This window comes from Pyricularia pennisetigena, chromosome 6, assembly GCF_004337985.1.
Source record: "Pyricularia pennisetigena strain Br36 chromosome 6, whole genome shotgun sequence".
Classification (NCBI taxonomy): Eukaryota; Fungi; Ascomycota; class Sordariomycetes; order Magnaporthales; family Pyriculariaceae; genus Pyricularia; species Pyricularia pennisetigena.
Window position 1 is genome coordinate 4,614,584 of NC_043744.1, and position 24,516 is coordinate 4,639,099.

Consider the following 24,516-nt stretch of genomic DNA (forward strand, 5'->3'; position numbering starts at 1 on the left):
ATTGGCAGTCCTTCGTGCAACACTCGGCGATATTCTTGGCGGAAATGCGGGCCGGATCGTCCCCCGGTCCTGGTCACCCCCGTGGGTCTTCCCGTCGTCTAGACAAGGAACATTATCAACCGCCAAGGCCCGGCGAATTTTCGCCTTCCGGCTCCATGAGATGGAAGCATGACTTGACTACCTGCTTGTTCTTGGTCAGTAATAACATAATTGATTACTCAGTTATCGTTAAACCAACCATTTCTATATCGATCCCCGAGATAACCAAGACTTGTTATGACAAGTATCCAGTCAGTAAGCTTCAAGGCTGAGCCGAGCATGATTGAGAAACAAACGGACCAAACAACAATGCACACTGTCCTCTCGGACTGCAGACTAACCTAGTCGTATGAAAAAAAAAAAAAAAAAAAAAAAAAAAAAAAAAAAAAAAAAAAAGATGAGCTAACTTTGGTTGGCTGAGTATTATACAGTGCACCTCCGTATAAACATATTCGAGATAGAATCGAGCCAGCTCACTGGTATTGCCAAGTTCCCGGCCCTGATCTGCCTTACAAGGTTGCGCGATCGACGACATTCGAGGCAGCTGCTCAAAGTTACCAACTCCTTGCTGTTACGTGCCATATTACAGCACGTTTTTTTCTGCGAAGTATAAATAATACCTTTGGACGATATCGATAGATGAGCAGGCTTTCGCCGATGCTACCGTTACCATCCAAGTGCCGTCGGCTGCGCGCCAGCCTGCTGCTGTCATCCTAACATCTTGACCTTCTCGGAGGAGTTCAGGCTAACTTCGCAGACGAGACGCATGAATCGGATCGTATCACCGATAACAAACCATAAAGCATGGATCTCGTCTAGACCAACAGCAGTCTTCCAACCATCAAGTCGATGTTGGCTTATCAGATGATTGATTGGTCGCAAGCCTGAGTCGAAGTTTGGATTGTTTCTATTACTGCAACAATTGCCGCGGAAATTGAATTGGTTGGTAGTTCTGTTTAGTTTTCCCACGCTCTGGTAGCATGATTCAACGACGTCACAGGTCTGAAGCCTGAAGACCCACAAGCCAGGTAATACCTGTCATTCTAACCACCCCCTTTCCTTGTGCCTACTCGAAACATGCCAGGTTCCAAAACGCTCGAATGGGTATGTCCACAGCAACAACATCCCTGGTTAGCAATTTCAGAGTTGCCATCTGCTGAACCTCGCAAAACTTCCCGGCCTTTTCTCAGCCTAAATCTTGTGTGTGTTGAGCTATTTTCCTCTGTGACGGAATATCAGTCATGGTAAGAAGCCGTCACACAATAAAAAAAAAATGACAAAGCAAAAAGAGGATCAAGCCTCTAACATTCGATGTCAGTATTCTGCAAACTTGTTTTTGGTAGTATCAGCAGTAGGTATACATATGCAGAAAAAAAAGACCTGCAAACTGTTGATGCTGGAGTGATCAAACAAGACTGTCACGGGCGCCGCGGGTCCGGTCCTTCGGCCACTTTCAAAGGTCTTCTGATTTACTTGAAATTATGGGTTCTGACGTGCTGTCCGAGCTCAGAATCCGGAGCAGAAGGTTGCGCCCGAGAATACTATCAGAGGCGGACATTGCCCGGTGATTCGGAATTTCAGCACGCACAAGTTCTCGGGCTATGTTTTCAGCTTTGCGAAGTTGTCTTGTCTCTTCTTCAGAGAGCCTCGCGCACGCGGCTGAGAGGTCTTCGCCATGAGCCATCAGTAGACTCAGTGCCTCAGCCCTCGCCACGATCTTGTCGTCGATTCCATTCATCAGTGCACAATTTGTCCCAAAGCTTGATATGCTTCTTCCAGGAACCATCGTGTACAAAAAGGTTACCTGATCCTCAAGGTATTGAGTGTTGTAGTCAACTTGGATGTCCATGTGCGCGAAGTCAACCGCCGGGCTCTGTGCTAGCAAGTCTTGCTCAAAAATCTCGTGGAAATGAGTAGCCGCGAGAACCTTGGGACGCACATTTTCGCCGAGGTCTGCAAACTGTGTAAAAAGAGCTGCAGCCAGCGCCGCACCGTCGGTTGGGGTGGTGCCTTTACCAAACTCATCAATCAACACAAGACTGCGTCTTGTCGCAAGGTTGATGGAGAACGCAGCCTGACGCATGTCAATGGCGAAGGCGGACTCAGGCCTAGCGGCACTCTCACGAGTTGAAACCCGGGTCAGTATCCTGTCCACAGTTCCGATCCTTGCCCATTCAGCAGGAACAAAGCTGCCGACGTGGGCAAGATATACTATGAGAGCCACCTGTTTGAGATAAACGCTTTTTCCAGAATGATTCGGACCAGTGAGAATGAGCATGCTCGGCGTTTCTTCGCCATCCGAATCTGAAAGCTCCGAGGTCGAGTCGGCTGCACTCCCACTGCCATTTCCGCCACGTAAAAAGCAGTCGTTTGGCACGAATGCGGGAACAACCAGTTCTTGAAGCAAATGACGTCCATGTTTGATTTCAATAACGTTTGACTCGGTCATCTCAGGCGCGGCAAGGTTATACTGCTGAGCCACAGCTGCCAGAGCGGTGAGGCTGTCCAGCTCCCCCTAGAAACCGGACGCTTGCAATATTGCCCCCCTGTGCTCAAGAACCCTCTTGCGAAGCTCATGGAGAAGCTCGATCTCTTTGTCTACGAATCGGCTTTCTAATGAGCTCTTGCGACAACATATAGCCACGTAAAAGGTTGCTCACCGTGTATTTGGGCTACAATGTCGCCAAAATAGTCATCAAGCTCCCTCATGCGTCTGTTTTTGAAGTAGAAGTTACCTTGATGCACAAATCTCCTTTCCCAGTCGTCGCCGGCCCCAGGTTCTGGTCCATCATAGTTGGGCTCTCCATTGGCATTTGCGGAGACTACTGTCAAGAAGCCGAGCTGGTGGTAGTATATGCAGTGTTGAATGTAAGGCGCAGCCCATTCTGGTACATCCCGGACGACATGACGTGCAGTCTCTTGGAGGAGGCTCGGAAAGCCATTGTAGGTGCGGGTCAGCTGATCAAGATCTCCGTTCACGCCAGAGAGGATAACTGTGTCGTTGATAGTCTCGGTAGCGTCAAAGTCAATTGTATCGGAGACCATCTTCCCGACCTGCAGAATCTGGCGCGGATCTACCAGCGCTTGCATCTAGAAGCAAAAATTAGACGCGCTCTTGTCCCGGGAACCGTAGCAAAACTAACCCTGTTCACTAGTTCAAGAGGCGCTCCTCCAGTTTCAAGGAGCCTTACTGTTTCGTAGAGCTCAACTGTAAACTTGGAGAAGCGTTGCAAACTTTTCCAAACCCCTCTCTTGGCGGGCGCAAGAGAGGATGGCTTGTCCACACCTCTCTGGATGTGACTCATGATCGCCTTCATATTTTTGATCATCCGCAGTTGTTTTATAATCGTTGTGAATGTTTCACTGTTTTCTGGGCGAATCAGCATCGCAATGATGCGCTGTCTCTCACCCACAAGACCCAAATCTGTACTGGGCCGGAGAAATGTTTGCTTTAATTTGGCTTTTCCTTGAGGGGTGCGTGCATGTCGTTGGAACAGTCCGTAAACGGAGAGGCTTTCTTTAGCCCCCGAACTCGATTTTTCAGGGCCACCTTTTTGGCTATCCGGGTGGGACTCTGAGCGTAGGATCTGAAGGGCATCGAGAGTGTCGTCATTGAGAAACATTGAATTTGCTAGATCAAACATAGTAATTGTGCGAATGGCATGTGCAGCCGATGCGGCTGGATCTCCGAGAAGAACCTCCGAGACCCGACGACGCTGGAGCTCGCTCATGATCGCACCGGCACACCCAATCTGTGACTGTGTTAAGGGGCAGTCCTTGGCTTGAAGGTTGGAATGTTTGGAAGACGTACCGAAATACGGCTGGAAAAATTAATTTGTGAGCCTAGTCTCAGGCTTCCTTGCCTCGATCCGAATCCCAAGCCACTGACATCGGCGTCCAAAGTTGAGTCGCCTGCCATATCCATGACCAGAGATTGATGGCTGCAACAGTTCAACTTCAGCTTTGTGAGCTTCTCGATAGCTGTTTGGTAGTTGAACTCAGAAGAACCAGTCGAATGGAAAACATAGGCTCCGTTGGCTAAATTTTCAGACATTTCTCAGTAATGCCCCTTGCTGGTGAGTTTGTAGCTGTACATACCTCCACTGTTGCCTTGGACATCATGGGCACGACGCTCCAGGTACGTTACTAGCTCATCCGATGCACGATTTGGCACGACAACTGTGGTGGGCTGTACATGAAGTAGCACTGTTTCGACAAGTTCTATGCCTGCCATGGTGTCTTGTTGGATGGACAGGCTCTCTTCCATGGCAGAGTAAAAAGCAGAACCAAAGGCTCCGTTGCTCTGGAGCTCGAGGGCAAGAGTAACATCGTTGGAGGAGTCTGAGTATTCATCCTGGTCCGAGAAATTACCACTATCGCTTTCGGCCTGAGACTTTGTTCGCTGTCGGGAACGAGATGCTGAGGACGAATACAATGAACCAGAGCGCTGCGATGCGATTGAGGGCAGCTGAGCAGATGACGATCTATCCGGTCTGGGTGAAGGTAGCGCCCGAGACAAAGAAGTTGCTTTCGCTGCCTGGCTTTCCTGTCTGGATTTTGGTAGCTGCTTGTATCGTCGTTGTCGGCTACTCGGCAGTGCGCCTGAAAACAGAGATGGCGTACCTCTGGCAGTACTGGGAAAGGGGTTTCTCGGGTCCATTATCAGGGTCTATGTCGCGTTGTTCCACAAGGGGCCACCGATTCGAGGGCAGACTGAATGTCTTGATTTTATGTTCTTATTCTCCACCGAAGAGGAACAACAAAACAGGTCTTCCAGCAGACAGAATCTGATTCCAACTTGAGAATTGGGAAGGGGTTGGGATCACTGAATCCGAATCTGGGAGACTCAAATGGGAAGGCACTAGACGAAGACGCCGCGCCGGTTGGCATCGCCTCTCGGCCGAGAAGGGAAGGAACGTACGATCCGACTGAGCTCACAGCCGGTACTCACCGTCATCATCAGACTGAATCCCAGAGAGGCAGGCACCCCGCAGAGTCTGAGCATCGCCCAAGTCTCAAGTCGTCCTTTGCAGATGACGTAGGCCTACAGCTCTGGATAGTTTGCGCAGATGTTGACCGAGCATCCCGGCGTTGGCCGACAAAAAAAAAAAAAAAGATTTTTCTTAAGCGGCTGCTATCAAAACGCATCTCGCCCCTTTTTTCTTTCGCCTTTTCACGCCTTTGACCCGTCGTTCCCGCTCTTGACCCACTGCGCAAAGTCTTTCCTCTGCTTCCTGATGTTCACAAAGCCCGGCCTCGCCTCCAGGAACCGGTATGGGTTTCCCACATAGTCCTTGTCGCCCTCCTTGTCGCCCTCGCGCTCGATCTTGCCCGCCCACTCGCGCCACTGGATCGGCCGCAGGTGCGGGGTTCCCAGCACCAGCCCCAGGCAGATAATCAGCAGCGCTGTCACCGTCTCGATCGAGATGTCGATGGGCAGGGATGTTGTCGCCGCGGCGGTCACCGACGACGCCCGGCCGGCGGTAGGTGACGTCGCAGCAGCTGATGGTGCGCCGGTCGAGTGAAGGGCCGAGTGCTCGTGAGCCGAGTAGCAGCTATTAGTGGTGATGCGATTTTGTCAGCGTCTTGTTCTCTTGCGGTAGAGTTGTTGGGTTGAATTGGTGAGTTGCATTTATAGCTTACGCATGTGCTAATAAAACCAGACCGAAGGTCGTAATAGACTTGGAAATCCACGTCATTTTCTCTAGAAGCGGGCGAAGGAAGTGAAGGCTGTAGATTGTCCTCGCTGACTCAGTTCTGGAATTACCAATGAAAATATACCAGTTGTACAATGGTGTCGTGGTTTGGTTGTTTTGTTTTGGCAGATGTCGCCTGTTGGAGAATGATGCTATCCCTAACAACATACAGTGAGGTCAGGGCCAGTGGGTCGCTCAGCAATTAATTATCACGTGACCGACCGGTCTTACTACTGTCACTATGCTCCTCCTAGTGGGGTCGTTGTTTTGTCGACATTCCTTCATTCTGCCGTCTCTCATACCAAAGAGTTTCAATTCTTGAGCAATACGGTTTCGACAACACAAATGAATCAACTCATTACATTTGTTTAGAGCGAAATTCATTCTGCTGTGCAGATGCATCGACTTGGCCTCTGGTTGGCCCATCACATTTCACTTCTGCTGACACATCCCTCCAAGGACAATGCAATTGTTCAGTGTTATTTTCGCATATGGATTTGACCAGTTTAGAGCAGCTCGAAGCAGATTCTCATGATCATGGAAGTAACTCGCTGCTGCACCTGGTAACATTGCCAGAAACGGTCTACATCAAACTGAAGCATGTGGGTGTGAGCGTATATCCAGCTCAAAAATTACAGGTTGATTGCTGCCAAGTGGCATTTTTCCGCGAGTTGAACTCTGGAAAGAAAGCTCTAGTTGGGCTGTTTTTCTTTTATTAGAGATAAAATATTCTCTTTGATGTGCTTCCTGGACTATTTTTACGGCCGTTCCTTTTATGAAAACACGTATCCTGAACAAAATAAAACGCCCCCATGACCCCTTTAAATGCACCTTGGCGCCACCAGCAGGCTAGATCTCAAGACGAATACCTCGAACGAGCATGAAAAGCAGTGATCCAAAAAAAAACTCCAGCATGGAACAAGACAAAGCAGTGGAGCAAACGATCAAGCGAACAGAAAGAGATACAAAAGAAACCCGGGGTATTCAGAAAATGTTGACCTGTGTACAATGCATCATACAAGTACATGAAAAGAGTAACAGAACAAACCGAATACAGAAGCAAGGGAGGAAACTCATTTGTTGAATCATTCAACCTTGGTCACCACATCGACCTCGTCAATGTGCCAGTCCTGCGGCTCAACTTCGCTAATGTTCCAACTCTCTTCGAGCGTGCCGTTGTCGATTCCCTCCTTCAGCAACGGATCATTGTGGAGGTAAAAGGCATCAAACATCGAAGGATCTTGGGGATCCAGTTCAAGCCCAGGCATGGTCGACGGCAGGTTGGCATCTGTGGCGTGCCTGCTGTCAACTGGAGTAGCGAGGCTAGGATCGATTGAAGGCTGCGAACTGACGGCAGGAGCTGATGGAATGACTTGTCGCCCCTGGTGCAGCCAATCGGCGTGACTCTGCTGGTGGTGGTGGTGGCTGGCGTACTCTTGGTAGAGATGTGACTGCTGCTGCTGCATTACGGGGTACCGCGTGAGGCCATGCTCAAAGCTGTTGGCAGGCGAGGCACTGCTGCGTGGTACAAATTCATCGACGAACTCGGGCGGGGTCGACCCTGCCCGGTACCCGCCGTGCCCATGCTGATAGTGGTGAGCTCCGCTACCCTGGACAAGAAGGCCGAAAGCATCATTTCCGCCGTAGGCACTCGGCATCGGGTGGATGATTTGTCCGGTGGTGGCTGGATACAGGTTATATGCCGGCAGCGCCTGGTACGGATGACTTGTCGGCAGCATCATGTTCCCAATAGCGGGAGACGAGTTCCACTGGTCTGGGTCGTGCAAGGGCGTGTATCTCCCGCTGGGGTTGGGGTAATATGACGAGTCGGGCGTGTCGCGGCCACGAGTCCTGGTGCCGCGCGGGACGTACTCGCCGTCCAACTCGTCGTCGGAAAGGTCCATCTCGCTACGCACCTTTTTCATGTACGCGCTGCGGGGCTTGGACGGCGTGAACTTGTAGTCCGGGTGCGCGCGGTGCAACTGATCGCGGTCGATCTTGGCCCACTCGGCGAACTGGTCACGGACGCTCTCGGGTTCGGAGTCCCAGCTGTCGGCACAGACGCGTGAAACAACCTGGTGGTTGTTCTCCATGCAATACTTCTTGCAGACGAGCTGATACGCCTTGCGGTACAGCATGAAGGCGTTCATGGGCCGCTTGATTTTGCCGGCCTTCTTACCCGTCATGACCTCTGCGTGGCGCGCCTCAGGCCCGCGGTTCACAAAGGCCTCGATATCGATGATTTGCTCGTCCATCTCCTCGGCCAGCTGGCTGAGCGGCTTGTCAATGCTCTGCTTGGGCTTGGGCACCGCCTCGGACCGCGGCCTCTTCTTCTTGGGCTTGGGCTTCGTCACCCGGCCCTCTTTGGTGGAAGACAGGTTCGCGTCGGGGGATGTGCGCGGCGTGGAGCGGCTGCGGAGGACAGCGGCCCGAACCATGCGAGGCTCTGGCGTCGGTGGCGATGTCGCAGGGGTGCTGTACGGACGATCCTGTGGTCCGAGACAGTTAGGTTGGTTACACAGGTCAAAGTGAGCCCATGGATTGTGGCAACAGCAGGGAATGGAAAGGGAAATTCTTACACTGCGGTGAAGTTCATCTGGTGCTGGGTACAAGCCCATATTGGAATGCGGCGGTGCGTAGTCAAACAGACGGCCATACCCATCCTGCCCTGCCATGGAAGGCAAAACATCAGGAAAATGTTGAGAGTGTTGAGGCCCTGGTGATGCGTACCGCGAAGGGGCCTGTGAATGCATCGTCGGCTCGTGAGGATACATGTTGTTGTGCTGTACTAACTTCTCAAGACCGAATGTGTCGTGATTTGACGGGGTGGGTGAAGAAGTATTGTCCATCTCTTCAAAGGAGGCAAAAGCCTTCTTTTAACAGACGGTATATTTGCCCGATCTTGAAGCGTTCGGTGTTGAGCTGCCGTGGGTGCGGAGTTCACCGGGCAGAAGCTCTTTCAGAAAGACGCCGAGCTGCAAATATGTGCGCAGTGTGCCTATTCTGGTGTTGCACAACTTCCTTTTGGGAGTGGATGCCGGAGCGCGGGCCGTTTGATGATGATGCAAGTCTCTTGCAGGACGCAGACAAAAAAAATGAGCCCGATGAAAGAAGTGCGTACCCAAGTTCCAGGCACCACAACAAATCAGACTTCAAATTGATCTTCGGGCAGAAGAGCACGTCAAAAGAAGAAACCCGGCTGGTCCTGTTGAGCCGAATCTGGTTTTGTTGTTGAATGAAAGACGACGGGATGATCAAAACCAAGAAGTGATGGGAAGGGTTGACGGGAGTACGCTGCCAGAGATCCGGTCAGGGGCTGAAGGGCTGCTGGGGGTGGGCTTGGGATACCCTGTGGTACTATGTGATCAGTCCAGTTCGGATCGGGGGCTCGCTCCCACGGTATAGGCAAAGAGGGCACGCACACACAACTGCCGCGCAAAACCACCAGGGCTGTATGTCGGCGGATGCAATTGCACACGGAGCTGGGCGAATGCCACTCACCGACAGTTCGCACGGCAAGCTCAATGCTGCAGATGCGCAAGAATGCGGTATCGAAGTGGTGTTCGCTGTCGTCTCCTGTCGGTGTCCGCCGGGGATGGGCTGGGTGAGGGTGCTGGGAAGGCAGCCCAATGGGGATCTGTGGCTCCACTATCTCGATGCGCGGCTGTAAGTACAGCGAGGTGGGAATATGACCTGTCCCCTTTGTTCTGTTTCGTCCGTCTTCTTCTTTTCAGGCAGAGTTCTCCTAGTGCAAACTGTGTATGCAGCAAGATGTTTTTTTTTTTCTCCTTTTTTCCCCCCTTCTCTTGCGCCACTAATCTGTTTTCTGGTCTTCCTCTTTGTGGTATCGTGTTCGAAAGCTGAGCGGCCAGTCCAGACACAAGACCAAACGAGGGCCAAGTATTTCAGTGTCTGCACCTGCTGGAGTGTTGGGTAGTGGTGTGCGTGACTTTGTTGTTGATGCTAGGTGAGAGGCAATTCACCTTTGTTCCAATCAGGGGATGACAAAGAGCGGAGAGGGAAAATAAACAACGACAGGGGAGGAGCCAAAGAAACTAATGCTGTTACTTGGTTTTTGTATTCTTTCTTTCATTTCTTTTCTTCTTTTTTTGTCTTGAGTCTTCGCCCCGGATGCGACGCCAGCAAGAACCGGATTCTGCAGTATTTTGCTGCGCCCAAGGAGATCTCCATACTGGAGTGATCTGGACCTTATTTTTCTTTTCTTTTTTTTTTCGACAGTCTCTGGGTGCAGCGATGAGCGTGTATGGTGGAACACGGGAAAAAAATAAGTTGTCGAAATTGCCGTTTTCGGAAGTATTGGTGCCAAGAACAGAACAACCCGGCAGAGAACACAAGATGCAGTCAGTGAGTGCTGCAGCTGCAGCTCGTTTCAACATGCCACAATACTTAGAAATCAAGGTAGGAATAAGATGGGTTTTCTTTTCTCTGCATGCCTGTTGGCTAATGGGGTAGTCCCTAGGCCAAGGAGTTGAGGGAGACTACAAGCAGCTCGAACGAGGCATGTTATTACGTACCACGGTCGAAACCAGATCAAGCTTCACACAAACCTGGCTTTATGAAGTTTCCTAGCACCGGCTTCTTGGAGCTAATGAGCCTGATGCCTTTCTGGAAGACTTCAGGTGTTTTGTAGGGGCGCCGTAAGGGTGTTGGTAAATATGGAGCAGTCGGATTCTAAAAGCGCAGTTCATGCTCTGTCCTCCCTATCCCTGCCGTACCTTGCAAGCTTGGTCTTTTTGTCTCCGTCCTGTGCGACCAGCAACTCAGGCACTTGCATGCAAATCTGGATTACCTTATGGGACAGTTTTCTTCAAGTCATTTTCTGTCTCTTGTTGGATTGTGTGCAGAAATTCAGCCCCAGTTCCACGTGGATGACGGGTGACATGTTACCTCTTTCTAATGAAAATTATTGCTTGCATCGACCCGGCAATGCTGCTCCGTCAATATTTCTGCAAAATTTATTCTTTCTCTGAATGTCAGTGTCCTTGCTTACTCGCCTCAGGGAGCGGGCAACTTGCCTGGCGAGGAATAATGTTGGTTGGAATGTTGCGGCGTTTGGTGAGACCCAGGCCAACGACCCGGAAACGGCAAGCCCGCCCTTGCCAAAGTCTCAAGACAGGCGGGCTCGCCCATCGTCTCCGCCGACATGATCAAATTTCATGCTTCTTCCAATCTTGCTTGGATTACTTCACTCATGATTGCGACTTTCCTTTGACGTTTTGCGGAGGCGAGAAAAGTGAAGCCCCAAATGCGTGGATGATTGCTCATTTTCTTTGAAACCCCCTTTTCTCCCAAGCTTTCGCTGTCCCAAGCCACAAATTCGATGCATCCATCACCTATTCCAACTGTTTTCTTCTTCTCTGTCTTTGTTTGCTGCTCGTAACTCTACCTACACTTGTTGATGCCGCTTCTGGCTGGACGACAGTCACGAGCCAGGTTTGGGCGTCGATCCGTCCATGTGTTTTCCGCTGCCAATAACCGATGAGCCAGCCGACCAAGGTTTTTTTTTATTCCTCGTAGAGGCTAGCCCCTTCTGGGAATAAATAGTCTTCGGTGCAGTTCATATCTTCTTTGGGCCTTCGCCATTCCTGGCATTTGTAATTTGCCCAGGTGTGTGGTCTCGACCATCGATGAGGTGTTCGTCGGATTTGCGGTTGAAGTTCATCTCCTTTTTGACATCCCCTTCCCGTGTCTTGGAGGCCGTTCGTCTTCGACAGCCGTCAATCCGTTTGAATCAGGTGTGTGTAACAACGTTGTGGATGCGTCCCGGTGGGGCAAGAATGCCGCAAAGGCAGGAAGGGGCAGAGGAGGGCACGCTTCCGTCCGTCGGGTAGCTGCATATGCCTGCCTGAGGTGTTGTCGGTGAGATGAGAGATGGCTGACCCAAGGTGAGCTAGTGTTAGGCTATCAATCCACTTTGGGATGATGGAGTAGCTTCTTTGCTGCTGTTGACTGCTGTCAGCTATCACTTCTGGGCGTCAAATAGTGATACCAGCAAGGCAATACTGTTGGCTCAGCTCCCGTCCAGCCCATGCATCGTTTCCCAGCCGATATGATTGCTATCTGAAGGAAAAGCTGGATCTCTTTGGGCATTTTGTAGTCTTCCTTCGCCCTCAAAGAACCCGTTGAGAATGCTTGCTTTTCATTCTTGTTGCCTTTCGACTAGCCCAAGTGTTTGTACGTGAATGACACTCTTTTATTACCGTCAAAGGTAGACGAATTTTGCTGCTCATTTGTTTCATCATGACTGAGGTTTTCCGCTTTTGACGACTTCGACGGCAAAAGAACAAGTTTACTGAGTTCATCAGAGTTCATCAGAGTTCCAGCCGACCCCTTGACCAGAACATCAAAAGCCTATGCGAAAGCCATCTGCTTTGAGGCCGCTCCCCCCCATCATTGGCATGTAATAGGCGCATTAGCCCGTTTGTCCACAGCTTGGATTCCCACGGCTATTTTGTACCCGCGCCATCCTCTGTTCTACAACATAGTCCGTTGATCCCTGCACTATCGAGTCTTTCTACACAAGTATACTGTATCGGCCAAAAGTAATGTCTCGGTCCATTCCACGACCTCTTGTTGCCTCCTCCCGGGAGAATGGCTTGCCCGGCAAACAAACGCCTTTGTGTTTCACAAAAAAAAAAAAAAAAAAAAAAAAAGCCTGGTCCGTCTCCCCTGTACTTTCTCAGCCCTGGAGTAATTATGTTTTGTGGCACTCGAAGCAATACGCCCTTTTCGGCTGGGTCCGAATCAAACAGTCACCACTCCGGCGAAGTCGAGGCCCGCCAACATGGTACAATCACTGCAGTCTGCGGAATTCCGCATGACTGACTTGGTAGTAAACAACAACAAACACTCTCGTTACTGCCTAAAAACTTCACTCACTACAATGGCTCAATTTTGACCCAAGGTGGACTTTTCAATGCCAACGTCAAGTTAACCCCTACACTAGTCGAAACGCCCTCTAAAGTAGGCACCTAACTTCTAGATGTTTAGCATTCTTTCTTCCTCTGTCAAAGCTGCCGTTGTCTCGCAGCCTGTGAGAACTGTTTTCAGTTTCTTTAAAGCATCCCAGAGTGTGGGTAATCCCCAGACAATCTTGTGAATAGCCCAATATCTCGACTGAAGAACAATCAAAAGAGAAAAAAAAAAAAAAAAGAAAACAGGAGTAGCAGCCTCTGCTCAGTTGGAGTCTATATCTAATTAAACCACATTTTTTTGCTTTACTAATATCTCAAAAACACCATGCCCCAAGATGCAATCCGTAAAGAAAAACCCTAGCAAATGAAACACAGCCTATCAAACGACCAGAAATGAAATAATATCTACCAAGTGAGGTCTCCCCAAAGTCGAGGCTTCTAGACCGTCAAGGGATCCCACTGTTGAAGCTCGAGGCTGGCGTTGACGGCTTTACTGGTGGTGTTGGATCCTGTGGGCGTGGAGATGGTGACAGAGCCTCTATAGGTGGCAACACCGGTGGTGTCGGACTTGAGCTCGGGTGAATACCGTTCACAGTCGTCGGTGGGAAAGACGGCGAGTGCTTCGTAGGTGACATGCCTGCGCTTGAGGGGGGCAAAGGCGATGGCTTCTGCACTGATCTATTCTCCGAGAAGCCGGGTTTGAATTGCGGCGTAGTCATTGGACCCGGCAGCGTGTTCGCACCCGGGGATTGTGCCTTGGACTGAAGTGGTTGCCGCGAGGAGTCAAAACTGGCCTTTGTTGGGGATTGAGGCCTCATGGCAGCCGCAGATTCTGATCTGGGCTGTGCTGGTGCCAGGACGGGTGTGGTGGAGGGATGGACACGGCCATTGGCCTTGGTCTTCTGCCCATTCGTGTCGCCGCCGACATCCGTAGGGCTGGACTGCTCAAAGACGGTATCGTACGCCCGAGCTTTTGTAGGGGACTGGCTGGGCGGCGATAGGTCCGGGTGGGGAGACGAAAACGGGTTGTGCACACCATCAGGTTTGGGCCTTTGTAACGCACGACTCTCCGTAGACTGCGGCGGCGCAGCGGCTGCTGACTTGATCGGGATGGTCAAGTTTTGATGCTCCTGCGGGGGCGGTAGAACTGGAGAGCTGGCCGTGGTGAAAGACAAGTCACCAACTCTCGGTGTCTTGACGTTACTCGCCGGTGGATCGGCAGCCTTTGTGCCAAGCTCAACGGCATTTTCACTAGCAGCGCCATTGAGAACTGTCGACTGTTTTGCGTCCTGGGATGATTTGGAATTTTGTCCAGCAGGAGCTGTCTTGGCGGTCGCAGGAGACGAACTGGCGGATCCAAGCTTGATCTTTATGACTGTGCCTCTAGGACGGAGACGTTCGTCCTCCTCCTGGCGACGTTTGCAGGGTTCACAGATGAAGTGGAAATCCTCCCGCTCTGACTGATCCTGGTCGATGCCGAGACACTTGCTATGCTGCCAAACATTGCACCTTTCGCACGCCACGCTATGTTCGCCATCATCAACTTGGCCATGCAGCCCACAGACGCAGTCGAACACCCATTCTTCCTCTTCGTCATCGAGCTCCTCAAGAGCTCGCTTAGCCCTTTGGATCTCAGCCTCTCGACGCCTCTCTGACATTCGTCCAGGGGCAGACCCAACACTTTTGCTATCCTCTGAAAGGACTGAGAGCTCTCGCTCGTGCTGTAAACGGCGCGCTTCTCGCTCCCTCAAGCGCTTCTCCCTTGACATTAACCTTGAATTTCGTTCCTTTTCAATTTTGCGCAGTCTCTCCTGTTCCTTCCGGGCAGCAGCCTCCTGCTCAAGCTGCTTGAGTTTTTCGGCTTGATTTTGTTCGTCGATACGGGTCTTCTCAGCCTTGTGAGCCAGACGGCTGGAGCGTTTGGCGTTCGCCATCTTTTCCAAATTCAGGAGCTCTCGTTCTCGCTCCCGGATCTTCTTTTGACGCTTTTCTTCCTCTCGCTCCAATATGGGGACCAGGTGGTCTTGGACTTGCTTTCTGAGTATCTTCTCGTTCGGGTCCTTGGTCTTTTTCAACGTTTCAAGAAATCGGTTGACATCGTCCAGCGAGACGGTGATACATTCCCACTTTGCCCCGCCAAGACCGTCATCTTCAGGTTGCTCTAACTCTTTTGAGTCCTGGTTGTCCTGCGCATCTTCATTGCCATCTTCGTCATGATCAACCGTGGAGTCTGCGGCTCCAGATACGCGCCGCCGCTTCGCAGCCCTGGCAGCAGCACGTGCCTTCTTGGAGTTCTTCTTCGGCTTCGGCGCGGGCGGTTTCGGCGGCGGTGCATCAGTCAGCCTGTAAAGTCTGTTGTCGTCCAGAAGAAAGTATGTACGGTCATCCTCATCCCAACCGATAGGTTCAATCCTCTTCTACTATGTCAGCCAGTATTATATAAACGATATACCAGTCAACGTTGGACTCACCCAAGCTGTATGGTCATGATCCGCGTCTTTGATCTCGCTCATGCGTTCACGCAACTTGTCGGATTGCCGCAGCAAAAGTTGCGTCATTTGATGAAGTACTCGAATCTAATACAGTGATAAGCCATCAGCTTGAAAGTCTTGCATGGTCACAACGATCGGTAATCTCACCTTTTTGAAGATGTCAAAATCGGCAAATCTGAGCGCAACTTCATCATTCCCAAACGGGTTCTCGAGCTCGGGGGCCTTTGAAGTAAACTGCCTCCTGGTATACTCGTCAAACAACTCAAGTCTATAATGGGGCGAACTGTCAGCGACCTAATCTTCGGTCTCGTCGATCGAGCGCGGAACACATACGTTAGGCCTCTATGCGAGGAGAGAAACTTGAGCATGGCCAGTCCAATTTCTTGAAGCGCGGTCGAGTGGGGCTTAAGACATTCAGCCTCCAGTTCCTTTGGGGTCATCATATAATCGTTAGCTTTGTTGTATCAGGTACGGATACGTCAAACAGGCCTTACATCCATATCCGGAGGTTCGATCTTGAGTGCAGGCCCAAAGATAGCTATGAACTGCGCGACATTGGCGAGTTGCCACATGTTTCTAATGCGCTGCAGCAAAGAAGGCTCCTTGGGGGCCTGGACGTCTTCATTATCAACCTCCTGGAAGGAACGCTTCCTTGAGGAAACCATTGCGGCGGCCTGCTCGAGAAGCCGAGCAGCTTTCAATAGCTCGGTTCGTCGAGAGCAGTGCTTGTGCAATCGTTAAATGAGATTTCGAGGCGTCGGTGCCTGAGCAGGGATTCAGGTCAATAGGATAGGCTCGGTTTGACGGTTGAAGATCGCGTCATTACTCGTCTCGAGGGGCAAGCCAATTGTCGAAAATGAGCAACCGAAATGCATCCAGGCAAGAGGTTGCAACGATTAAAAATCAATATTCGGATAAAATGACAGAAAAGCGCCTGGCATTGAGTGTGGGTAGGAGATGCGAGCTGGGCCGAACTTCCTGAAGTCAGGTGAAAAGGTGAGAAGTGAGCCCAAGATGACGATGATTTCACTCTTCTGCGGGCGACGCGATTTCGGCGGTCGCGACTTGACAGGGTGGTAACCGCGTGGGAAGCCCTCCACTTTGCGCTATATTATGTAATCGATCTTATCTCCACGTGACCGCTAGTGGCGGGTATAACGGCACTTGACTTATCTGAGTTGCACCGCGGTCATTCGGATGCTACCTCTCCAGTTAATTTTGTTTGGTACTGCCAGGACCCACCAAGCGTGCATCGGCTGGTTTCAGGGACCAAGGGGAACTGGCTTTACATGGCTGCCTCCAAGCTCACAGACGACATCTTGCAGCAGATACATTGTCGCTGTACTGTACAGCCAGTGGTCTATCCACCAAGTAGTTTGATCTACGATGCCAGTGGTACGTTGCTTAGAAGCAATTGCATATTGCTCACGTTGAGATCAAACAAAGTTAAGAATGCTTGCAAATATCCATATTGGCGACTCTATCTATATCTTTCTCATCTCAATTCAATTCCTCTAACATTGGTTTGCATGGTACACATGGCACCTATGTAACATAAGGCTGGCGCAGCATGGCAAGCTAACGTACGGTACCATGCGTCTTCCCGTAGCTAGCATGCCTGTCTCAGTTCCATTTGATATTGATGTGGTCTTGGCCCCCACTAAGCCCACTTGGTGACGCGTTGGGCTGACACTGTAAAAGAAACATCCGGTTGCAGAATTGATCGGTATTGTCGGAAAGCAAAGATTCGGAAGATGAATTGAGCGGAAAGTACAAGAGACAAAATTAGCGCTTATATGAAAGCAGATATTGAGATGTACAAGAATGACTATAAGACTATATCGAGCACCTGTCAAGAATTGCTATATTTAGGGTTGCTTGATGTACATAGCAACAAGTGGCAGGTACCCTACCTCAAGTAGTTAGTTCTATTGTCAGCACCTGCAGGTGTGGCAGATCGGTGGCAGTAGGTGTGCATTCAAGGCGGAGGTAATCATCAAGAACAGTGCGCCAACAGAGGAGCTGTGGGGTGGGTACGTGTCTTGGAAGGGGGCTGAGTAAGTTTGGAGGAGGTACCTGGCAGAAATCCTCCGTGATCGTAATTGACGACTCGGAACCTACAAAACCACTTGGTGATTCGCGAAGAAACAAACAATTGAGCGGCTGAATACTTTTACGAAACATCGCGACGATATATCGACGACAGTAGTACTGTATGTACAAAACGTGGCGGTCCCGCTACGCTCACAATCAGCCTGGACCGTGCTGGACCCTAATACCGTTAGCATCTTTTACCTGAGATAAGCACGACACCTACATATCCAGATTGGCGGTTCCAGTCCTCGTTCGTCGCTTCGCGGGCGATCTGAACTTTTCGTCCGTTTCCCGTCTGGGCCGCCATTCTAGATACTTTCTTGGGCTTATTGGGATCTTTGCTGGACAATGATTCCCAGTCGATAGTCAACACGACGTCGGATTTGCGACTGCGCCGAGCGCACTGCGCACTAGACTAGACCTCGATTGAGTTTCTCCTCTGCCCGCACGGAGACCTCGTCGCGTACAAACATTTCATCGCAGCTTTTTGCTAGCGTGTCGACACCATGGCAGATCCGTCTAGATACCCCCAACCACCATACCCTAATGTGTCGGAATACTCGCAAGGGCCCCAGGATTCGTCAAATCTTCAAGATCATGGCCAACAACAGCGCGGGCGGCAACCAAGCCAAGTAACACCATCGGGACTGGCCTCTTCGACATACTGGGACAATCCGGCACAAGGAACACGGAGCAATGAGGGTCCTGGTGAAGATCACGTCGATGACCCCATGGCACTTCAGTTTGCTCTTCCACCAGACATCAACCCACGACGCCCCTCCGCACAGCAGTATACAAGTTCGATTTACGAGCCTTCACAGCCATACTATAACGAGCGACCACAGCTCCACATACACACCGATTCTATAGACTCGGACAGAGCCCCGCTGGCCACCAATGCGCAACCTATATCCGGAAACCTCGCCCCTGGGCATGATGGGTTGAACAGGGACAGTTTCCAGACAGTACGCGACATGGATAATGGCAGGGACAACAGGATGCTGGGGGCAGATCTTGAGCAGGGCCACCAGAAGAACCGAAGCTTTGGCAACTCGTTGATGCCGGACGATGGCGGCTTCAGGCGGTCTCGTACGAACTCGACTGCTTCAGGGGCCTTGTCGCGAACCGCATCCATGGTGAGGGCCATGTCCCAGCGTGTCGTCAACATTAGTGGTGAGAACGAGGTGCTCGAACAGCAGGCTCGACGTCGCTCTCGGTCACCCAGCGCAGAAAGGCGAAATTTTGCAGACGCGCCGATCCCAGTCGACACCTCGTACCCGTCTCAGATGTATCCGAACCAGGAGAAGCAGCAAGGCAGCCCTAATATCAGCGATGCGCGTCCTCCACCCCCATTCCAGCAGTTTCGCCGGCCTAAGCCGATGATGAACCCCCTTAAGGGCAAATCGCTCGGCATATTTGGGCCTGAGAATCCCATCCGGAAGTCCTTGTGCAACATACTCGTCCTGCCTTGGACTGAACCCTTAATTCTTCTGTTGATTGTGGCCCAGGCGGTTTTACTGGCAGTTGAGGCGGCCCCTACTGTTGAGGAAGGCGGTCCTCAACGTGGCGACCGCTTTGGAACATCGATTGACTGGGCCATTCTGGGCCTATTCATCGTGTTCACCCTAGAAGTCATCGCCAGGATCATCGTATCTGGCTTCATTCTCAACGCAGCCGAGTACAGCACCATTGACCGGAAGCGCGGGATCAAAGTAGCTGTTTCTAATAAGTACAAGCAAATATTTCAGCCAAGCAGGCAAAAGTCGATTAGACGTCAGACCCAGGCGGAACACTACGGCCCATCAACTTTTGCGCGCTCCATCACCATCATGCAAGGACAGGCGGTGCCCGAGACTATCGAAGAGCAACAGCGTATGCAGCTCGCACGGAGAGCGTTCTTACGTCACGGATTCAATCGCTTGGATTTCATAGCTGTTATGGCGTTCTGGGTCTCCTTCGGCTTAAGTGTGACCGGTCTGGAGAAGTCGATGCATCTCTGGGTTTTCAAGATGCTGAGTTCACTGCGAATCGTGCGTCTGCTAGCTATCACTAAGGGAAATGCTGTGAGTTTCATTTGTGCAAAATCTCTTCCGCCTTCAATGCCACCCGCCCCTCAGTACTGACCTCCTCTTGCCAATCTTGGTAGATCATCCTGCGCAGTTTGAAAAAGTCGGCACCGCTTCTGGTTCGAGTCTCGTTTCTCATCGGCTTCTTCTGGCTTCTCTTTGCCATTATTGGCGTGCAAAGTTTCAAGGGCAGTTTGAAGCGCTCTTGCTTCTGGGTAAATCCGGAACAAACGAACAACGTATCTGCGGGATTCCAGAATGACGATGCTCAATGTGGTGGGTGGCTGGACAATTCGGGTACGATGAAGGCTTGGATTCGACTCCCACCAAACGAAACCAGCGATTCGGGGCAATTGTTGAGCAAGCCGCTCTTCGACTTTAAAGGAGAAGGCAGTCCGAAGGGCTTCATTTGTCCGCGCGGCTCTGTTTGTCTTGAGCAGGACAACCCACACAACGGCACGCAGAACTTTGACAACATTCTCAACTCTCTGGAGCTTGTGTTTGTCGTCATGAGTGCCAACACTTGGTCCGACTTGATGTACCAAATGACAAACACGGACTATCTTGCAGCCGCGTTGTACTTCGCTGCAGCCATCGTTATCATGATGTTGTGGATGACCAACTTGTTGATTGCAGTCATCACATCATCATTTCAGGTCATCAGGGAAGAAAGCAAAGCAAGCGCCTTCACGGCCGATCAGGACGCGTACCTCATCAACGAACCCAAGGGGTTTCCGAAGCGGATATCAGGGCTCCAGAAGATTTACAATAAAACATGGTGGATCTGGCCTATCATTATCGCCTTCGATCTTATCGCCATGGCCTGGCGAAGTGTTCGAAGCAGTCCAGAACGCATTCAGTTCATCCGAACTACCGAGCTGGTCGTCACCATTTTGCTCGTGTTCGAAATAATATACCGCTTTGCAGCGGACTGGAGGGACTTCCACCGTCGGCCACGAAACTTAGTCGATCTCTTCTTGGCCATCGCCACTGCTGTGATCCAGATTCCCGTTATCCGGGATTCGGGGGAGACATACGAGTGGCTTACTGTTTTTCAAATCTTGAGGGCATACCGTGTCGTCTTGGCTATCCCCGTGACTAACAAACTGATTCGCTTGGTGTTGGGTGATAACGCGTCAGGTCTCGGTAACCTGCTCGTTTTCGTCTTCCTCATGACATTCCTCATGTCCATCTTTGCTGCTCAGCTCTTCCGTGGTGAACTCCCCAAGGAGAACGATGACGGCGAGGAGTACAAGGTTAACTTTGCCTCCATATACAACTCTTTTCTGGGCATGTATCAGATCCTGACTAGCGAGGATTGGACGGACATGCTCTACTCCATCACGGGCGTCACCAAGCAGTATGGCACCGCTTGGATTGCCGGTATCTTTTTTATTGGATGGTTCATCCTGTCATACTTCATTCTGATCAACATGTTCATTGCTGTCATCCAGGAGAATTTCGATGTCAGCGAAGATCAAAAGCGACTGGAACAGGTCAAGGCTTTTCTGCAACGTAAAGAGCTGGGCTCCTCTAGCAGCCTTACGTTCTCCAGACTTTTCACCCTCGGCAAGCAGCCAAAGAAGGACCCGCTTGACTACGGCCCCGCCATGATGGAAATGCTTCTCAAGGAAGCCGTTGTGAAGGACTTTCTCGACGATACAACCATCGATCCCCTGCAGAGAGCACCCACACTCAAGGATAACAACCTTGCCGACGGCCCCATCATCAGTGGCGGCAAGCTTTCGCAGCTTTGGCAAAAGACTGTTGCCAAGGTGACAAGCAGAGATCCCAATCCATTTTACTCTTTCACGCGATTTAGCGGTCCCAACGAGACTCTCGACCCGCGCAAAATGGCACGCGATGCAGTCCAGGCCACTGCTGCCCGGCGCAAGGCCCAGCGAGAGTATCTGGCCCGTCACCCCACATATAACAACTCGTTGTGGATCTTCAAGCCCACCAACCCGATAAGGAGGCTTTGCCAGAGGGTGGTTGGCCCAGGCCGAGGAAATGAGCGCTTTGATGGAGTTGAACCAAACGTGTATGCCTGGTACATCTTCTCCGCGTTCATCTATGCTAGTATCCTGGCGATGGTCGTCATCGCTTGCGTTACTACTCCTTTATACCAAAAGGAGTACCGCGACCGAAAAGATTTCAAAATATCAAATTGGTTCGTCTGGACCGACATGGCGTTCGCTGCCATCTTCACTAGCGAAGCATTCATCAAGATCATCGCCGACGGCTTCTTTTTCACTCCCAACGCATACTTCAGAAGTTCGTGGGGCCTTATCGATGCTGTCGTGCTCGTCACGTTGTGGATCAGCGTCATCACTGTCCTCAAGAACGAAGGCAGCATCTCGAGGGCTGTCGGTGCATTCAAGGCTCTCAGGGCCCTTCGTCTCCTGAACGTAAGCGACACGGCGAGGAACACTTTTCACTCGCTCATCATTGTACAGGGATGGAAGATTCTCAGTGCCGCATTCGTTTCGCTATCACTGCTGATTCCTTTTGCCCTGTACGGTCTCAACCTATTTCACGGGCAATTTGACGAATGTAATGATGGCGACGACATCACCTTCTTGAAGGATTGCTGGGGCGAGTATGAGAAAGCGCCAATTCATGATGGACACCCGATCCTCGCTCCCCGTGCAGTGAACAACCCCCAATACAGCTTTGATGACTTTGGTTCTTCGCTATTCATTCTTTATCAAATCGTCAGTCAAGAGCGCTGGGTTGATGTCTCCTTCTCGGCGCAAGCCATCAGCGGAATTGGGAACCAACCCATCTTCGGAAACCAAAAGGGCAATGGCATGTTCTTTGTCATATTCAACATACTCTCCACAGTCTTCGTGCTCACTCTGTTCATCTCGGTGTTTATGCGCAATTACACCGAACAGACCGGAGTGGCCTATCTCACAGCCGAGCAGCGGTCGTGGTTGGAGCTTCGCAAGCTCCTGCGCCAAGTTTCACCGTCCAAGACGTCTTATGATGAGTCAAGAACAAAGTGGAAGAAGTGGTGCCACAAACGAGCCATTGAGAAGAGGGGCAAGTGGTACCAAACCGTGACGGCAGTACTGTGCCTGCACTTGGCGCTCCTGATCACCGAATTCACCGATGAGCCGGAGGTGTGGACCAAGACGCGAGAGTTTGTCTTCTTGGCCTTCAACCTGGTATATCTGGCCAACATTGCCATCAGGATCACTGGTCTGGGCTGGACGCGCTTCCGTCGAAGCTCATGGGACATGTTTTCGCTCGTTTCTGTGTCGGGAACCATCGTCTCTTCTGTGCTACACCTCTCCGATTCCGAGAAGGAAGTCTTCACACAGTTGCACAAAGTATTCGTTGTTTCCATTCTCTTGCTCTTGATTCCTCGCAATGGAGCGCTCGATCAATTGTTCAAGACAGCGGCAGCCAGTCTCACTACCATTGGTAATCTGGTGGCGACGTGGTTCGTCTTTTATATCATGTTTGCCATAGCGCTGACACAATCCTTCAGCCTTACGCGCTTTGGGCCCGAAGAGAACAATAACCAAAACTTCCGCACGGTGCCCAAGGCGTTGATGCTTCTCTTCAGAATGAGTGCTGGTGAGGGTTGGAACACCATCATGGAGGACTATGCTGAGATTGAACCACCTATGTGCGTCGAGAGCAGCAACTTTTTGAACAGCGACTGTGGCAGCAGGTCGTGGGCCCGCTGTCTCTTTATTGCGTGGAACATCATCAGCATGTACATCTTTGTCAATTTGTTTGTCTCGCTCATCTACGAGAGCTTCTCGTACGTGTACCAACGCTCCAGCGGTGTCGACATGGTGGATCGGGATGAGATCCGGCGATTCAAGGAGGCATGGCGGAGCGTCGACCCAGCCGGCACGGGCTTTATCAGCAAGGAGGCCTTCCCTCGGCTGCTGGGTGAGCTTTCAGGCGTATTTGAGATGCGCATATACGACTCGGAGGACTCGGTCAGCCGTATTCTGGAGGACTGCCAGACCAACGGCGCTGCGGCCGGAAGACACGCTTCGATGGTGTCTCAGAGTGCTTACTCGGGCATTGACCTTGCCAAGCTCAACGAGCGTCTTGCTCGTATTGATGTCGCAAAAGTGCGGGAGCGGCGGCGTCGATACAATATGTTCTTTGAGGAAGTCATGGTTCTTGCGGATCCCGACAAGGGGATCGCCTTTAGCACGGTTCTTATGATCCTTGCCCATTACAACATCATCAGCGACAGCAAGAGTTTGCGTCTTGAGGAGTTCTTACGTCGTCGTGCCAGGCTTCAGCGTGTTGAAGAGGAGGTCCGTAGAAGAGTTGTTCTCGGATTCTTCGACACCTTGTAAGTTGACATGTTGTTGCTACGATTATACAATTACGTGCGTTTTGCTAACGAAGCCATTCAACCGTTACTCAGATTCTGGAGCAGAAACTTTAAGCGCCACCTAGCATGGAAGCGATCTGGCCGCATGACCGACATTCCCAATCTTGACGTACCCGAGATTTACGTCGACGATGAGGGCGGCATCTCACCGAGAACGCGGGTTCACAAGTCCATGCCTGTTCCTGCAACGCCCTCGTCGCCTCGGTCGCCGTTTCCGGCTCACAACCGTGAAAGCCCCTTCCTCAGCCCGGATCACCTGTCTAATCATCAGCGGAAATGGTCCGCTGCTAGTGCCGATATGGCGTCATACAGCCCAGAGCTGAGCGGGCCGCACCCGCTCAGCTTTCCCCGTGCCGGTCAGGCAACAGGTGGGCACCAGAGAAACAACCCATCAGCTTTCAGCTTTGAGCTACAGCAACCAAGCAGCAACAGCTCGAGCAGGAGGGGCAGCACTCTGAGCCCGACGCAGGCGCGCGAGCTGCTTGACGACTCAGTATGGGTCGAGAGTATTCGGAGGAGCACGACCGTCAGGCAAAGTGGCTGGGGCAGTAGGTCGGGTTCCCATAGCCCCTCGGGTGCCGGTGGCGGCAACAGCAGAGACGGATACTTCTAAGATGTCACTTGAACAATGGTACATACTGTTATGATTTCACTTTATAATCTTTTGCAACTTCCCTTGACATCGAGCATCTTTTCTATGTTAGATGATAGAAGCGGGTCTGCATTTGTTTCCTCGCCACTTTTTTACCTTACCTTTGCAGCGTTCTTCATATACCTAGACTCCTTTTTTTCTTTTTTTTCATGGCAAGCATTTCCAGAACATGC

At 51.2% G+C, this 24,516-nt stretch overlaps 5 protein-coding genes across 5 annotated transcripts; 1 reads left to right on the top strand and 4 right to left on the bottom strand.

The window, feature by feature from the left end:
* Nucleotides 1-1,492: 1,492 nt before the first annotated feature.
* Nucleotides 1,493-4,699, bottom strand: PpBr36_05125 (uncharacterized protein; the record flags this gene model as incomplete). Its single annotated transcript, XM_029892283.1, has 5 exons — nucleotides 1,493-2,554; nucleotides 2,674-3,129; nucleotides 3,183-3,797; nucleotides 3,851-4,077; nucleotides 4,138-4,699. 5 exons carry the CDS (start codon nucleotides 4,697-4,699, stop codon nucleotides 1,493-1,495), a joined length of 2,922 nt encoding a protein of 973 aa, XP_029750249.1.
* A 513-nt stretch (nucleotides 4,700-5,212) lies between these two features.
* Nucleotides 5,213-5,738, bottom strand: PpBr36_05126 (uncharacterized protein; the record flags this gene model as incomplete). Its single annotated transcript, XM_029892284.1, has 2 exons — nucleotides 5,213-5,594; nucleotides 5,683-5,738. The coding sequence occupies 2 exons, from the start codon at nucleotides 5,736-5,738 to the stop codon at nucleotides 5,213-5,215; spliced, it is 438 nt and encodes a 145-aa protein (XP_029750246.1).
* Nucleotides 5,739-6,820: 1,082 nt separating this feature from the next.
* PpBr36_05127 (uncharacterized protein) lies at nucleotides 6,821-8,509 on the bottom strand (the record flags this gene model as incomplete). The annotated part of the gene is made up of 2 exons (XM_029892285.1): nucleotides 6,821-8,224; nucleotides 8,315-8,509. 2 exons carry the CDS (start codon nucleotides 8,507-8,509, stop codon nucleotides 6,821-6,823), a joined length of 1,599 nt encoding a protein of 532 aa, XP_029750247.1.
* A 4,607-nt stretch (nucleotides 8,510-13,116) lies between these two features.
* On the bottom strand, nucleotides 13,117-15,827 carry PpBr36_05128 (uncharacterized protein; the record flags this gene model as incomplete). The annotated part of the gene is made up of 5 exons (XM_029892286.1): nucleotides 13,117-15,087; nucleotides 15,142-15,246; nucleotides 15,310-15,430; nucleotides 15,496-15,590; nucleotides 15,657-15,827. The coding sequence occupies 5 exons, from the start codon at nucleotides 15,825-15,827 to the stop codon at nucleotides 13,117-13,119; spliced, it is 2,463 nt and encodes an 820-aa protein (XP_029750240.1).
* A 1,935-nt stretch (nucleotides 15,828-17,762) lies between these two features.
* On the top strand, nucleotides 17,763-24,304 carry PpBr36_05129 (uncharacterized protein; the record flags this gene model as incomplete). Its single annotated transcript, XM_029892287.1, has 3 exons — nucleotides 17,763-19,319; nucleotides 19,403-23,649; nucleotides 23,725-24,304. The coding sequence occupies 3 exons, from the start codon at nucleotides 17,763-17,765 to the stop codon at nucleotides 24,302-24,304; spliced, it is 6,384 nt and encodes a 2,127-aa protein (XP_029750241.1).
* Nucleotides 24,305-24,516: the final 212 nt, after the last annotated feature.